Consider the following 17,581-nt stretch of genomic DNA (forward strand, 5'->3'; position numbering starts at 1 on the left):
GCCAAGTTCTCTTATTAATATGATTTTCTATTTTGCAAGGCTATTTTCTTACTCATTTTATATTGTAGATACAGTTTATCATACTGTTTGAAATAGAAGACAATAAAATTCTGTTTCATTTCCTCTCGTTAATGCTAGCACCACTAATGATATCAGTACAGCACTGGAAGTGAAATTTAATTTTTAAAGTTATTTTTATTTTATTTTTATGTATACAGTATCAGATCTGTATGTTATATGAGATTAAACAGTAAAATCTTTCAATCAAATTTTTCTTCTAAGAATATATATTAAAATCCAGACCATAATGCACTATCCTATATTCAATTATTTAAATGGGTTAAAATCTTAGAATAAGGCTTCTCTGAATTAAAGTCTTATATGGTCCACTCAAAAATGCCAGATGCAAAATTCTACTAAGGCATATCAGTAACAAAACAAAATCTATTACTATAATGATTTCATACTATCAAATGCAGATAAATTCATTATTTTAATGCCCCCTCATTTTAAGGCATACGAAATAGAAAAGTGTATGCCCTCCTCAGGCATCCTAAATATATACTTAGTTTCAACCACATAAAGCTGTAAAACTGGCATTTGTTGAACTACAAAAGTTGCAATTTCATATGATTTAACTTATGATTAAATCCATTAAAGATGACTAGCAATGATGTCTCTTTTTACCTCATCAAGATGAGTTTAGAAATGTACACGGTTTTATAAAACCCTCATCCCATAAAAAAGTACAGTATTGTATTATGTCACATTAATTCTTAGCATAAACAAATGATCCTGAACAGCATTAGACAGCTTATTTTTGATTTTTTTTTTTTTTTTTTTTTGAGACGGAGTCTCGCTCTGTCGCCCGGGCTGGAGTGCAGTGGCCGGATCTCAGCTCACTGCAAGCTCCGCCTCCCGGGTTTACGCCATTCTCCTGCCTCAGCCTCCCGAGTAGCTGGGACTACAGGCGCCCGCCACCTCGCCCAGCTAGTTTTTTGTATTTTTTAGTAGAGACGGGGTTTCGTCGTGTTAGCCAGGATGGTCTCGATCTCCTGACCTCGTGATCCGCCCGTCTCGGCCTCCCAAAGTGCTGGGATTACAGGCTTGAGCCACCGCGCCGGGCCTATTTTTGATTTTTTAAAGATAAAATATAAATAAGCTCTAGAACATATTCAGAAGTTTTGCTTTTAGTGAAACAGAATTTCTAGAATTACCACATTTTACCTCTAGTAAATAGTATTCCTTGATATTTTATTTGGTAATTTATCATTCTTTACTTTTGTTTCTGACCAGTGAGAAACATTTTGAGATATTTTTGATTTAAGTGTTACAAACAGTGGCTATGTTGATAGTGGTGGTTGAAAGTATTTGAGGTATAATTTAAGTAAACAAACTGAATCTGAAAAATAGCATAGCTTAAGATAATTTTTATGTAATAAATGAAATAATATTTTAGATCTCTGTCCTTTAGAGATTTAAGGGCCAATTATAACAAGGTGAAGACAATGATTGAATGATTAAATCACATAGTTGTTCTGTGAAGGCTATATTTTTTACTTTAACTATTTTCAAACCAATGCCTCCTATTAAAATCTTGAACAATTCAGAATCCTGCAAAACAAATTCTAATACAAAAAGATACCAATTTCTTTGCAAATAAGCAAAATCAAATAAAATCCTCTCTGATCACCAAGAGGAGCTACAAATACCCTCTGAACTTTGAATACCCTTACCATCAGCCATGCAAGAAGTGTTCTGGCCTTCTGGGCTGATGGCATGTATGTTATCTGTATCTCTTTTTTTTTTTTTTTTTTTATTATACTTTAAGTTCTAGGGTACATGTGCATAACGTGCAGGTTTGTTACATATGTATACTTGTGCAATGTTGGTGTGCTGCACCCATCAACTCGTCAGCACCCATCAATTCATCATTTATATCACGTATAACTCCCCAATGCAATCCCTCCCCCCTCCCCCCTCCCCATGATAAGCCCAGTGTGTGATGTTCCCCTTCCCGAGTCCAAGTGATCTCATTGTTCAGTTCCCACCTATGAGTGAGAACATGCGGTGTTTGGTTTTCTCTTCTTGTGATAGTTTGCTAAGAATAATGGTTTCCAGCTGCATCCATGTCCCTATAAAGGATGCAAACTCATCCTTTTTTATGGCTGCATAGTATTCCATGGTGTATATGTGCCACATTTTCTTAATCCAGTCTGTCACAGATGGACATTTGGGTTGATTCCAAGTCTTTGCTATTGTGAATAGTGCCGCAATAAACATACGTGTGCATGTGTCTTTGTAGTAGAATAATTTATAATCCTTTGGGTACTGTATCTCTCTCTGTGTTTCTATCTATCTACTTCCTTATCTAGCAAGACTATATCAATTCAAGGACCATTTAAAACACAGAAAAAGTTTACAGTTTTCTCTTCATACAAGGGTATCTTGGTTTCAAGAGGTGAATAGTTGTATCATCTGTGTGTTCTTATCCTGAGGATAGAAGAGGAAAGTAGAAAATCTCCGGTTTGCTGCCTTATTTTCTCGGGGTAGTTGTTAAGAGTATAAACTGTGAATTCCGGAGTCAGACTGTCTACATGACCCTAGGTTAATTTCCTACACCTTTCTCTACTTCAATTTCTCACCTGTAGATGCTAGTTATCTCCTAGTATGGAGGATTTGGTGAGTTAATATGTGTAAAGCTCTTCTGTACCTGATAAGCTTTCATCGTTATTGTTTTTGCTGTGGTGGTAGTGATTGTGGCTGATGTTGCTGTTTACTGCTAGCGATCATCATGACATAAAGCAGGACAGAAAAGGCCTGCTATCATCCTTAATTTATTTAACGTAAGAATGAATGTACCTTGAAGGAGCTGTGGGAGCTATTCTGATCCCTCTGCCTCTAATACCTCGGCCACGACCAGAGTCCTCTGAGCCATTTAAGTAAGATAATTCACGTAGCTGTTCCTGACGAATTTCATCATTGTAGTCCTGGAAAAAAAACATGACATGATGAGTTAAAAATGGGACATGCCGTTCTCAGAGTTGGAAAAAAAAAAAAAGAAACAAACAAAACACAATGGGAAATAATTTTTTTCATTTGTTTCCTGGAACCTTATATGCAAAAATATAAAATGATATTAAAAAGTGTATATACTTTAAATTCCTATTTTTATATAGAGAAATTGGAATTGCTTATTTTATCAAGAAAATACTCAGCAGGACATCACATTAGATTTGCTGAGATGTGTTAGCTGGAAAAGGGAAGACAGCAACATAAAACAAAAACTTGGAATGTACTAAAGTTATGATTGTTAACATGACAATTACTAAAAAACAATTTCATTTGAATGAATGTATGTAGAATATGAATGACTACATGATATTCAAATAGCTTCTGATGCATAAACAAAAAACAGCAATCCCAAGGGTCCAGAGTAGATACTGAGCATGTATTACAACCATAAAGAAGTAGGATAGTATGTCTCTACTTCAGACAACCAGCAGCTGCAGAATCCAACTAAATAGCTTGATGTGAAATATTTATTTATTTATTTATTTTCATTTTTTATTTATTTTACTTTTTTGAGACACAGTCTCTGTCACCCACGCTAGAGTACAGTGGCATGATCTCAGCTCACTGCAGTCTCCGCCACCTGGGTTAAAGCAATTCTCCTGTCTCAGCCTCCGGAGTAGCTGGAATTACAGGCGCACACCACCATGCCTGGCTAATTTTTGTATTTTTCGTAAAGACAGGGTTTTGCCATGTTGACCAGGCTGGTCTTGAACTCCTGGCCTCAAGTGACCCACCCACCTCGGCCTCCCAAAGTGCTAGGATTACAGGCATGAGCCACTGCATCTGACCGCAGTGTGAGATATTTAAACACTACAAATTTTGTACGAGTTCCAGTATTGGCCTAAGGGAAAGTGTGAGCCAGAGAAAAAGGCAAATTTCACAATAACAACCAGAGATTCAGTCAAAGTCAAAGGACTTTTACCTTTATCAGGGCGGAAATATACTAGCCAATTCAAGAGGATGCAAGAGTGGAGCTGAATCATTAAAGGTAAATGCTACCTTCAAAAAACAAGTGCCAGTGTCACCTGTTTCTCTTTTTACTAATCAACACACACACACACACACACACACACACACACACACGCTCACACACCCCTGGTTGAATAGTACAAAATTAAGTAACTGGTTATTTGTGCCAAATGGCCAATCTGATCAATTATTTTTCTGGAAACATAGTTTAAGTGAAATCAATCTAGTGGCTCTTCTAGTGGTGAGGAGAGAGGTCCAGGAGTGAACACTATATTTGTAGAGGTTTGGCTAACAGCAATGATGTCTGAGGCCTATCTGTGAGACTAAAAATAAAGATTATCATCTGCACCAAACGATGTCAGTGTAGCTCTGCATATGTGTGGTACTGATGAAAACTGCATAGGGTCACCCACACACCTCTGTCTAGAAAATGGCAGGGAAGCATTCAGCCTCCAAGGATTTCTTTGGCACAGCTTTACCTCATGCTCTAGAAACCACCTAGATTACAAGCAAAAAGCCCCAAAGCATTTCACTTAATTTTATTTTTAGCATGTTGCTTTCATGTTTATATTCTTCAGCACCTGATTATAGTGATAATAGCCTCAACACAGTTAGCTGACAGAAGAGCCATAGAGTAGAAAATTATAGTTTCTAACAAGCCGTATATTATTCAATTTCTACCTCCTAATTTTCTCATTCAAACAACTAAACTTAAGAAGAAACATGTCTATTATTTTATTAGAATCAGGAAATATAATGAATTGCCACTACTGAGTGAACTGACCAGGTACTATCAAAATGAAACATTAATCCCATAATTTCCCAACGTAATGTTTACCAGTTTCAAAGGGGATATTTGTAGCTTCTTCTCTGAGGAAAACACATAGATACTTGGGGTGCTTATGAATTGTAGAGAGATATGGATTGTCCCTGTTGGCAAGACTGAGGGTTAGAATAAACATTTTAACAAATTGCAATTGAATTCAACATAGATAGAAGTGTACCTTAGAGCATAAATATTTTTTATGCCAGAATCAGAAAATATAAGAATGTAGATGTGCTCTTATTCATTTTATAATAATAAAGAATATGAAGAAGAAGAATGAGGAATAGGAGGAAAAGGATGAAGTTAAGGAGGCTGGGGAAGAGAGAGAGGAAGAGCAACATACTAATCAGATGGTGTCACAGACTAAGCCAATTTGTTCAGGATTCCCTGCATCCATATCCTTAGATTGCTTCCACCACACTGACTCTGGGATTTGCCATGTGATTTGCCTTAGCTAAAACATCATGACAAAAGCAGAGATTAGAAAAGTGCTTGTGTATTGGAGCTTTCCTTTTCTTCTTACTGGAAACCCCTATGCCACCTGATGAAGAAACCTAGACTAGCTTTCTGGAGGAAGAGAGGTAACATGGAGAAAGGCTCCAGTCATCCCTGCTCTCCCTGCCATCCTGTCTGAGTACCCAAACATGACAGTGAGGATTGAATCTCCAGTTATCCTAAGCCACCCTGTTCCAGTCAAGCTGGTGCAGTCAGAAAAATCACCTGGCCAACCCCAGAATCTGGAGAAATCGATAATAAATCGCTGCTTTATGCCAGCAAGTATTGTGGTGGTTTGTTTTGTGCAAAAGCTAACAAATACAGAGGGGACCAGTCAGCACGGTACATGAGAGATATACTTCTGGAGCGTACTTCAGCAGCCTCTCTCCAGCCCTGCCTAGAGGGGGAGTTCTTGGGTCCATGTGTGATCTGAATGTTTCTTGGAGCAGCTGTAGCCTTAGTTGGAGGCGAATATATCCAAATGTCATATCCTGGTGTCACTACAGTTTGAATTGCCCATTTAAATCTTTGCTCAGAGTCCATGCTCACCAATTCAACTGCATTGGAGTTCAGCTCCTAGACAGAAATCTAACATGGAGGGGATTTATTATTATTATTAATATGAATATTTGACACTGCAGGTTAATTTTTAGTGTAAGCAAAGCAACTAATATAATGTAACTGAATTTCTTATGAGCTTAGCTAGAGGGCTATGCTTTGAGAAATAAACCATCTGTCAGAGTTGTGGTGGCCAAGAGAATACAGACCAGCAACTACAGATGTAATTGACCAAAGACTCCAGTTGCCGTGCTCTAAAAATCCTATTGTTTCCAAGGCTATGCTATCCAAAAGCTTCTCCCAGCTGATAACCAAATGTAGTTAAATGCTAACACAGATCCATTCCTGGCCACACGGGATTGCTCTAACTATGCCTCCGGGGATTCCTTAATAGCACTGCCGAATTTACCTTACAACTTCATTGCACCAGGGCAATCCATAAGGATTCCACCCCTCTTTCCTCAGACATTGTAGGGCGAGGGCTCTTCAGCCTTCCTTGGTTCCCTCTTTTTTTGTCACAAGAAGATTTTCCTAATATAACTCTTACATGTTTAATCCCATTATTACATCTGCTTCTTGGAGGACCCAAACTAATATACGGACTGCTGATAAAATCAAGTTCCTAAGATCACAAGGCTGAGAGCTTTGGTAAATCCATTTATGATAATGATAGTTGAGCCTATCCCATTCAACATACTTTATACTATGCATGATTAAATTGAACTGCTTGTTTCTCTTTTACTTTAAAGTGGCTAAAGAATGGTTAAACATGAAACTGATTACTGATGACTAAAGAGGGTAGTAATGAGTATTTTTAAGAAAATAAATTGTATGTTGTCCAATTTTTTCAATACTTAATAAGAAAATAACAAAGACTTATGAAGATGGGCAAACACAAACCATATATTGAGCCAGAGACTGGAACAAGTTGGTTGACACAAATTGTGGCAATAATGAAAAGATTAGTGTGTTCATGTGTGTGGTAGAGTATGAGAGAGATAATATGGGCAACCACAGGTCATTTAAGAGTGCTCTAGTAGAAGAAAATATATGGTATGAATGGGAAAGGTAGAAACAAATGAAGTTTCCAGGTGCAGAAATGGCTAGAAGCATAATGAGACATTAGCCAGAGAAAAAGGGAAATGAAAAAAAATTTGAAGGTGGAGAATTTGTATTTGGTTCGAATAACCTTCTGTTTAAAATGTCAGAGAGACCTTCAGGCTTATCTTAGAAATTCAGATCTGGGTTAAGGGAGTACATTTGAGTGTCAACTACACATACTTGTGATAACTGAAGGATGAAGACTGTATAAGAAAACAGTAAAATTATGTATAGAGACAGAAATTTTCTAATCATAATTTTAATGCAAATTTATATCACAGAAAATAGTTGATTTATCAGTTGCAATATTTATATCATTAAATGCTAACTTACCCAGATTTTTAATAAATTCTGGTTTTCCTGATTAGACAATCAAATGTACCACATTATTTATAGCAATGAGACACTTAAATGCTTCAAAAAAAAAAATACGGAAGAAAACTTTTATTTATTTATTTATTTATTTATTTGAGATAGAGTCTCACTGTATCGCCCAGGTTGGAGTGCAGTGGTGTGATCTTGGCTCACTGCAACTTCTGCCGCCTGGGTTCAAGCGATTATCCTGCTTCAGCCTCCTGAGTAGCTGGGATTACAGGCACCTACCACCATGCCCGGCTAATTTTTGTATTTTTAGTAGAGATGGGGTTCCACCATCTTGGTCAGGCTGGTCTTGAACTCCTGACCTAATGATCCACCTGCCTTGGCCTCCCAAAGTGCTGGGGATACAGGTGTGAGACACCACGCTTGGCCAAAAAACATTTTTTAAAATGTCCAAATCTAGGGATAGTTGAACTCTTAAATATTGTCTAGACTGAACATATTCTGTGCCTTATATTTTCAGCTATTAAAATTTTTATTTTCAATTATTATGGGTATATCATATGTGTGTATATATATATATTTATGGAGTAAATGCAATGTTTTGATATAGGTATATGATTTGTAATAATCACATCAGGATAATTGGGGTATCTATCACCTCAAGTATTTGTCATTTCTTTGTATTGGGAACATTCAAATTCCACTCTTTTAGTGATTTTAAATTATACAATAAATTATTGTTGACTATATTCACTTCATTGTGCTACCCCAATACTAGATCTTATTCTATCTAACTATATTTTTGCACCCATTAACCATCCCAACTTTCCCCTCTCCTTCCCACTATTCTTCCTGGTCTCTGGTAACCATCGTTCTACTCTATCTCAGTGAGTTCAATTGTTTTAATTGTTAGTTCTCACATATGAGTGAGGACATGCAAAATTTGTGTTGCTGTGCCAGGCTTATTTTGCTTAACCTGATGACTTGTTCCATCTACGTTGTTGCAAATGACAGGATTTTATTCTTTTAGAATAAAATTCCATCCTGTATACCAACCATGTTTTCTTTTTTCATTCATCCATTGATGGATGCTTAGGCTGATTCCAAACATTAGCTACTGAGAAGAGTGCTGCGATAAACACAGGCCTACAGAAATCTCTTTGATATACCAGTTTGCTTTTTTTTTCTTTTGGATATATATACTTAACAGTGGAACTGCTAGGTCATATGGTAGTTCTATTTTTAGTGTTTTGAGGAACCTCCATACTGTTCTCCATAGTGTTTGTACAAATTTACATTCCTACCAAACAGTGTATCAGGGTTCCCCTTTCTCCAATTCCTTGCCAGCATTTGCTATTGCTTGTCTTTTGGAGAAAAGCCATTTTGACTGGGGTGAGTTGATATCTCATTGTAGTTTTGATTTGCATTTCTCTGATGATTAAAAATGTTGAGCATTTTTTTCACATATCTGTTGGATTTTGTATATCTTCTTTTGAGAAATGTCTATTCAGATCTTTTGACCATTTTAAACTCAGATTATTTGCTTTTTTCCTATTGAGCTGTTTGACCTCCTTATATATTCTGGTATTAATCCCTCGTCAGATGTGTAATTTGCAAATATTTCTTCCATTCTGTGTATTGTCTCTTCACTTTGTTGATTGTTTCATTTGTTGTGCAGAAGCCTTTTAGCTTACTGTGATCTCATTTATCCATTTTTGTTTTAGTTGCCTGTGTTTTTTGAAGTATTACTTACGAAATCTTTCCCCAAACCAATGTCATAGACAGTTTCCTCAATGTTTTCTTTTAGTAGTTTCATAGTTTGAGGTCTTATATTTAAGTCTTCTATCTATTTTGATTTTATTTTTGTATACGGTTAGAGATGGGAGTCCAGATTCAATCTTCCAAATATGGTTATCCAGTTTTCCCAGCAACATTTATTAAAGAGACTGCCTTTTCCCTAATGGTACCTCTGTCCAAAATGAGTTCTTGTGCATTATTTTTATAACATATATAATTTTCTAAACCCTGAAAGTTTTATATTATGGTGCTTTTTTCCAGTCCTTTCTTAAGCATTAGGTCTAACTTTGAATTAATCTTCATTCATTAGTACATGAGTCTAGCTGAAACTAGAATATCCTGTTGATGTTTATTGGTTGCATGTGTTGCTGATGCTTCTGTTATATAAAACTTTCAAGATATGAGTAAACAAATTATTCCAAGTTTACCTTGGAAGCAACATCAGAAATATACTACATATTAATTCACTTGAGTAGTATTGAGTTCTAAGACTTGGGAGTCATACGATACATATGAATGAGTGGTTATAGTTTTATAGCATTTATAAATTTTATGCTCAACTTGCTAACATAGATAATCACTAAAAAGTAAAAATATGAGTTCACAAATGGTAATGAGGTAATTTATATTTACATAATATTATTTTAGTATTGTTTTATTACTTTAGTATTAAAACACCCTGGAGAGATAAAGAGTTAGAGATAGACAAATATTTACCTAAGTAAGTGAATAAAGACAAAAGAGACGAAGGTAAAGTTACAGCAATTCAGAATGAACAAAGAGGAAAAATTAATTTCCAGTCATTAAAAATCAATACATAATAAAAGAAAAATTAACATATGTATTTCATTTTTCTGGAAAACTAGAATATTACAAAACTTAAATAATCCCTAGGCCTACCCATATTATGAAGATAATGCTCCACTTGTCAAAAAAATGTAAGTTATATCTAGGGATAAACCTTAATGGTATGTTAGATAGAACTACAAATTACTGGGATTTCACACTTCAAATAGTAAAGAATGCTTTACTGTTTTGGCATATACCTGCAGTAAATAAAATATGTACACTCTAAAAAGATTCCTCTTGCAAGATGAACTATAAAGTAGCTTTAAAAATGATGATTAGTTTAATCTATGGCTTTGATTTCAGACAGAAAAGACTAAAGTTTGAGTGAACCTTTAAAATATCTACTGGGGCTTAAATAGCACATGCATATCATACATATATATATATATATATATATATTTATTTATTTTTTTGAGATGGGATCTCTCTCTGTTGCCCAGGTTGGAGTACAGTAGCATGATCTCAGTTCACTACAAACTCCACCTCCCAGGCTCAAGAGATTCTCCCACCCTGGTCTCCTGAGTAGCTGGGGCCACAGGTGCAGGACACCATGTCCAGCTAATTTTTTTTTGTAATTTTGGTACAGACAGGGTTTTGCCATGTTGGTCAGGCTGGTCTCGAACTCCTGAGCTCAAGTGATCCGCCCGCCTCAGCCTCCCAAAATGCTGGGATTACAGGCATGAGCCACCGTGCCTGGCCTCATAGATATTTTTTATAATTGATCCGAATTTTAAATTTATTTTCCTATAGTGTCCAAATAATCTGCTTTTTTGCTATCAAAATAAATTGTAAAACTTTGTTATTTGAAATAATAGCAAAGATATTCACAATAATTTCCCATGTTCCTTTTGTCTAAGGTAAGACCAATTTCCCCATCAAATAATTTCCATGAAATTCATGAGTGCTTCTTTTTGCCTCTCTGACAAGGCCCTCCCACCGTGACGCCATATGGTGTAAACAGTATACACAAAAGCTCAGACCAGACAGATGTTTGGATGTTCCTAGAAAGGACCTATGCTCATAGTCTGCATATGTAATATATATGCATAATTTCTCAGTTACATACACTCATGTCCATCTGTTACGATGGCATTTTGCCCAAAAACAAATTGGGAAGATTATTTCACTTGCATATGGATGCCAGGAAATGACAGGTGTAGACAGGCTACCTGGTGGTGCAGTGAGGGACCATTTTCCTGCCAAATTCCTTCTTCTGAGGATACAATGGACACTGGTGCTGCACATTTAAAACTGTGATTATAGCCACTGGTAACATGTGAATGTACACTCAACTCTGGTAATGCCAAGACTTTCAGAAATCATCAGAAATGATATGTATGGAAGTGATATGTAGTCTTTAGCCTTTCTGGGCCATGACAAAGAGAACTGGAATTTTCTCAGCTCCTACAAACAGATTAGGGCACTTTTACCGCAGTAGTAAAGAAGGCATGGAAAGTATTGGGTTCTGCCCAATATCAGACCTGCAACTAAGTTGGAATGGGTAGCAAGCTATTTCAGAAAACAGTAAGCTATTCCAACTAACTTCAACTGGGTAGCAAGCTAGTGCTGTGGTGGATATTATTTAGCAAAATAGAACATGCTATTAGATAACATCTCTTAGTCACCACAGCATGAGTTTTAATCAGCCCAGACTCAGAACCAGAAAAAAACTCATTATCAAAATGTAGTCAAAGAGCAGTCAATTAAGATTTATTAAGCATCTGCTTGTGCATGACTCTGCATAAGTTTTATATAAAGACTTTATAAAACTTATTCATCAAAGAAGATTGGATATCACAAGGTCAAAATATTGTGGGCTTTGTATCTTAAACAGTGAGTGATTGTAAATTTCTGTACCTAAACAATGTTTTATCTTATTTTCCCATTACTAAAGTCATATTGCCCATTACTCAAAAATAATCAAAGCATAAGATAATAGCAATACAGATATTATTTAGACATTTTGCAGGAAGATTGGAAAGGCTTATTCTCTATCTTATTTTATTTGACTTTATTAAACTTTGGCCACACAAGGTTTTAAGACCCCAGACCTTGTGAATGAGCAACAAAAAACTTATGTATTTGACATTATGCTTTTATCCATCCTACCCTAGAAAATGAATCACTGTTCAGGGTAAATTCAGGATAGTAGACAAATGTTTAGATAATATTAAATGACAGATTTGACTTGTAATTCTAAAAGTAACAAGTTTCATTTGTCTAGGTAAAGTCAAAACAACTACTTTTTTCAATGAATTTTCTTGGCAAATTATTGTACACATGATATAGGAGTTTCATTTCATTTAAAGTCAAAATAGGCATTGATTTAATACTTCAGCAAGTTATCCACCTTTATTTAAAAGTATATAAAATGAACTCTTGGTTAAGACAGAATTGATGGTTCTCAGTATGATCTCATGGGACCAAATCTTAACCAAGAAACTATAATAATAAAGAAACACTGAAAGAAAAGTGTACACATGCTATGCATAAAAAAGGTTGATAGGATATAGGTCCTGTGGATGATATTTTACCAATAACCTAGGAATTCCAGGCCTTCCTTTGGATATGGAAAATTTATATATTCAAGACAGGGATGCATTTAACCTGTTAGATGTTTTTTAAGTTCCTGAAGGAGTTTTGCTAAATAAATCATCCTTTTATGTAGTCAGTGCATTTCTGAGGAGCAGGTAAGTAGCAGGCACTAATGTAGGTTCTGGGGAGAGAGTGGAGGAAAGTTCTGATCCAGGGGAGTTAAAGCACATGTAGATGACCAGCTCCCTACACTTGTTCATGTAATGTAATGGTAAACAACAATTAAAGAAACATTTCAAGAAAACAGTAGGCACGAATTGAAGCCTTCTTTAATACTCTCTGAATCAGCGCATGCTCAGTTCAACTTTGATCCTTTTTGTTGGTTTAAAATATTTATTTACAATATTATACCAATTATTTAGTGGCTTCTGCTTTTTGTTTTATTTTTAAAATGTTGAATTCTACATTTTTGGTTTAGAAAGAAAGACATTTGCTATATTTCCTCATGAGAAAATCCCTCCTAGAAGTTCTCCTATATATTTCCCCAAATGAAAATGCTGTAATGATTCCTTCTAGCTGTAGTTTTGTCAAGCTATTCTGTCATAGTAACTTTCTTGAAGCTCTTTGTAAAGAGTATACAATATTGCCATGTCTGCCCCTTTACAAAAAGTTATCCTTTTATTTGGCTTGCAGTTTCTAGCTCCCCTCAAATTCAATCTTGAAAAACAAACAAACACCCTGCACACTATTCCAACTATTCTTTCTGAATATTTAATCATATTAGAATAAGATAGTCCTTAAAAACAATTATTGCGCCACTTTTTCTAACCAGCATAAAGCAACAACAATTGCCAGATGGGAAAAGTGAATCTAACACAGAAAATAAGCAAAGCCAAGCAAGAGTGAGAGAGAGCAGGCAAGGGTTAAGAATGTTAAGTGAAGCATTCTAGCTGAGAATACTTATAAAGGGGAAAATGATGAAAAAATTTATTTCCATTGTCAGTAACTGAAGAAATGAACTTGTAAAATGTAATACAGTACAATACAGTGAAAAAGTATTTGGAAAAAAAATACATCAAAAAGATGTGTCAAAATATGATGTCAAAGTTCCCCAAAAACAACATAAATTAGAATTACAAAATGAAAAGAACACAGATTTATACTGAGAAGACGCAGGTATATGTCATTTATTCCTTTCCTTGCTTCCATTGGTTCTGCCTCAATTGGAAACATCTCTTGAATTGTTCAGCCAGGCTTCTTTCCTCAATTACCTGAGTCCTTTCAATGGTCGCAAACTGTATTTGCCTGTCTTTGAGGTGAATTCACCCATAATTCCAAATGGGTCTTTTGTCCAAGCCTTTCTAGCAAGAGCAAATCTAAATAGGGAAGACCTGGGTTCTTTGCTCTAGTGGGCCCACGACAGAGCAACTGGTACAACTAAGTTCTCCTCTGAAGGGTGACATGTCATCTCTCTGCTCTCAGGCTTCTCCCAAGATCTGCTAATTCCACAGCCCATCTGTGTAGGTCTCTGCAAGAGCACTATAGTTAGCTGAATCAGGCAGCCCATTTTCTGTCCTCTGCAAAATATACATGCACAGCAAGTGGTCAGAATCAATCCTATTCTGTATGTTACAGAAAGGATTTACTGCAAAGAAGTCATGAGATATTCTTAGCAATCATGGGAATGATTGTTGTTTTCTAAGGCTCCTTTCAGTTCTTGGATCTCTTCCCTCTCCAACCCCACATTTCAAAGAGCAACCACAATGCCTGCTCTCTTGGAATCACTCTCAATATGAGATATTTTAAGATCATTAAGCCACACTGTTAAGCTGCTTGTGTCTATCAAGTGCCTTCATCACGGACATGGGAGAAGACCATGGTATCAAGAGTCAGAATGCAAGTCATCATTTTTCCCCAACCTCTTTCCTTACTCATTTTTAAAATTCATTCTTCAAACTCTGATTGCAAGAAGGTAACCATTTAGTTGTATAAGGCCATTTTTGAGCTCTATGATTAATGTTACACTTTGATTCTTTTTCATCCAATTAGAGAAATGATGGGATCTCAAGAAGTGGAGATCAGCTAAAAGAAATTCAGTTTCAAGGAATATCTGGATACTACCCACGATGCTCCTGTCCTTTGCCTGAGGTGGGATTTTTATATAGTTCTAAGATGTGGAGTACTGGAACAAGCTCATACTGCTCAGCACTGGAGGGAGAAAACTGGGTTTCTGCTGAACTTGTGCAACATCACCAGGCATGCATTCCAAAGGGCAGGAAGGGAGCATTTGGGATTTCTTTATTGCTTTCCTCAGTAAATAAATATATTATTATTAAATATATGAATATTATATATAGTAAATAAAACAAATATGCTGGTTTATTTATATATATATATATATATATATATATATATATATATATGTTCTAGGTGGTAAGAATATAGTAAAAAAGCCCTCATTGAGCTTACATTCTAGTGTGGGGAAAGACTAAAAAAACACAAAGGAATAAATAATCTTAGTTCAGAGAGTAATACTGTGAAAAAAAGAAACAGAGCAACAGGATTGAGGGACTGGGGAAGCTGGTTTAGACGGGAAGTCAGCAGTGCCCTACTCGAAGAGAGAATATATGAACTGAGACCCAAATGCAAAGGAGTCTGTCATGTGAGGATGTGGTTCACTAGTCTTCCAGGTAAATGGAATGTGAAGGTCAGGAAGGAGCTGAGCATCTTTAAGGAACAGGGAGAATGCCAGTGCATATATATCAAAGGTTTAGTGAGCAAGGTTGTAAATGATATTAGTTCAGACAATAGGTAGGCTCTGTATCACGGTGGTGCTTCTTGGCTTTATTGTAGGTATAACAGAAGGCCTAAGGAATATTTAAGATGGATAGTGAAATAACCAGTTTTTATCTGAAAGAGAGTATTCTGGCTGCCATGAGGTAAATGGATTAAAGTAGGATTAGACTGGAAACGAGAGAGGGGTTAAGACACCATCGTAAGCAGTACGTGCATTAGGTACTGCAGTCATCTTTACCAGTACCATTATAAGTGGTGGAGAGAAAAGGCAATTAGATTATTGCTGATAGATTAGACATGGGAAATAATGAAAAAAATGAACTTAAAGCTGTCTTCTGCATTTTTTGTTTGTGTAACTGATTCACTTGTAGTGCCAACACTGAGATGGAAAAGTTACTGAATGTGGGCTTCCCTCTTCTCTCTCTCGAATTTTAAATAGGGAAGCAAATAGCATTTCTAAACAAAGAGACTTTTTAAATTGGGAATCTTTCAGTGTGATGTGATTTCTCTCTTCTGTAGATAGCCTGTCTTCTGAGTAGATGGGAAAATCATTAATAATCTTGCTTAGGAAAAAAATTAAAAAGACAAAATACATAGTCTGTTAATCATAAAAAGGAAATAAATACTTTTACATGAAGACATCCAGTGATCAAAAATAGAGTTGGGAACTTGTCAATTAAGAGATGAAAAAGAGCAATCCAGGTAGATGTCCATGTGTGAAGTCACGAAGCCATGACAGAAAAGTAATAGAGTTAGAAGATAGTTGTGACAATAGTCACAATAATAATAATCCAATCCAAAATAATAACCCAGGTTTCCTAAGCATTATGTCAGGAGTGGACAGTAGAAGGGTATGTAGATGGGAGCCAGGCTGGAATATTAGAGTCTTGTGTTCTTAAGGTAATGAATCCTCACAAGAAGGCATAGCACCATGATGGCCTTTGGAAGGATCACTCTTAGGAATGTGGATGAGGAACTGGAGTTGTAGGGATGTGTGGAACAGTTCTACAGAAACCAAATTACTACAGAAGACTCTTATAACAATCCAGACAAAAGGCAATGGAAGTTGGAATGAGCACAGAACTCAAGTTTTGCTACTAACTAGTTTTGTCCCTGTGAACAAGTCATATCTGCCCTCATTTCTGTATGCGGAAAATAGGAAGGTGGTCATAATGACTCAACTAAGTATTTCTCAAGGTGTCTCCATAAGATCTTCTCATGAAGGAGCTTTCTGTGATAGCAAGAGGAAGGCAGGCTACTGAATTTTTATTGTCCTACAGTAGAATCAAAATCAAATGATTAGGGTCCTATGTACACTTGGAAATGTGGCTGAAGGTCTATTTATATAATAATTTATTCATAAAACTCCTACTCAAGTAACAATTTGCTTTCCACACCATCTCATTTTATGCATTACTTTGCTACCAAGTCAATGAGGGAAACAGAAAAGAATATTTTTAAAAACCAGATTTAAAAATACTATCAACAAACCCTCTCGAGGAGAAAGAGAATGTTATAAAAAGAGTTTTATGCTTTGGTTTGTTAGCTCAGCTTCAATGTTGATATAGACTCTGAATTGAGATTGAAGTCTTAGGACTTTAATGGTAGCAAAGGGCTTTGGTGGTTATTAAACACCTCAATTTTACTTAGGCATTTAGCAAACCACAAAAGCCATTAATTGGCTGTCTTTTGCACTGTTGTGGATATTGCTTCCAAAGCATCAGTAAGTATAGAGCAGATCTGTGATCACTTCCCTTTCTCACCATACAGATAATTTATAGATTAAATATACATACTCCAATTCTTACTTTGTAATGGTCAAAAACATTTTCCAAGAGATTTGATTTACATAGGTTTCTGAAGCACTTAATTCTAAACTTAATTCTCCAGATGCCTGCAAATCAGCCATCTGAGGTTTAGAATTCAGTTTGAGAGATTTTCATATGGCCTTGCTCTGGAAAGCTAAACTATATTTGTAAAATGTTGTTGGTCTACAGACCTGTATCGTTTTAAGTTATTGAATTTTACACAGGCAAAGTTGTACATATAAAGACAGAGAATTCTACTCTCAAAAAATTACCCTTGCTATTCCTTTAAATTATTTGCAACACAACTGGAGTTTTGGGACTCCACCCAAGCTTTCCAGATATCTCCACCTTTATTTTATCCATATTTAGAATGTAACTGTGATATATATATATATGTCAATATTAGAAAAATTGTCAAGTTCTTCCTCAGTATTACAAAGGGACTTTTATG

The 17,581-nt window shown here is 35.8% G+C and overlaps 1 protein-coding gene across 2 annotated transcripts in view; it reads right to left on the reverse strand.

Annotated features, from left to right (window-relative positions):
* Nucleotides 1-17,581, reverse strand: part of KHDRBS2 (KH domain containing, RNA binding, signal transduction associated 2) — a 613,407-nt gene that overhangs the window by 210,794 nt on the left and 385,032 nt on the right. For both annotated transcript variants that reach the window (XM_011945628.1, XM_011945629.1), the window contains exon 5: nt 2,863-2,990. In XM_011945628.1, coding sequence (XP_011801018.1) covers nt 2,863-2,990 — 128 coding nt within the window. The remainder of the gene's footprint in view (nt 1-2,862; nt 2,991-17,581) is intronic.

Source organism: Colobus angolensis, unplaced genomic scaffold, assembly GCF_000951035.1.
Source record: "Colobus angolensis palliatus isolate OR3802 unplaced genomic scaffold, Cang.pa_1.0 Scaffold241, whole genome shotgun sequence".
NCBI lineage: Eukaryota > Metazoa > Chordata > Mammalia > Primates > Cercopithecidae > Colobus > Colobus angolensis.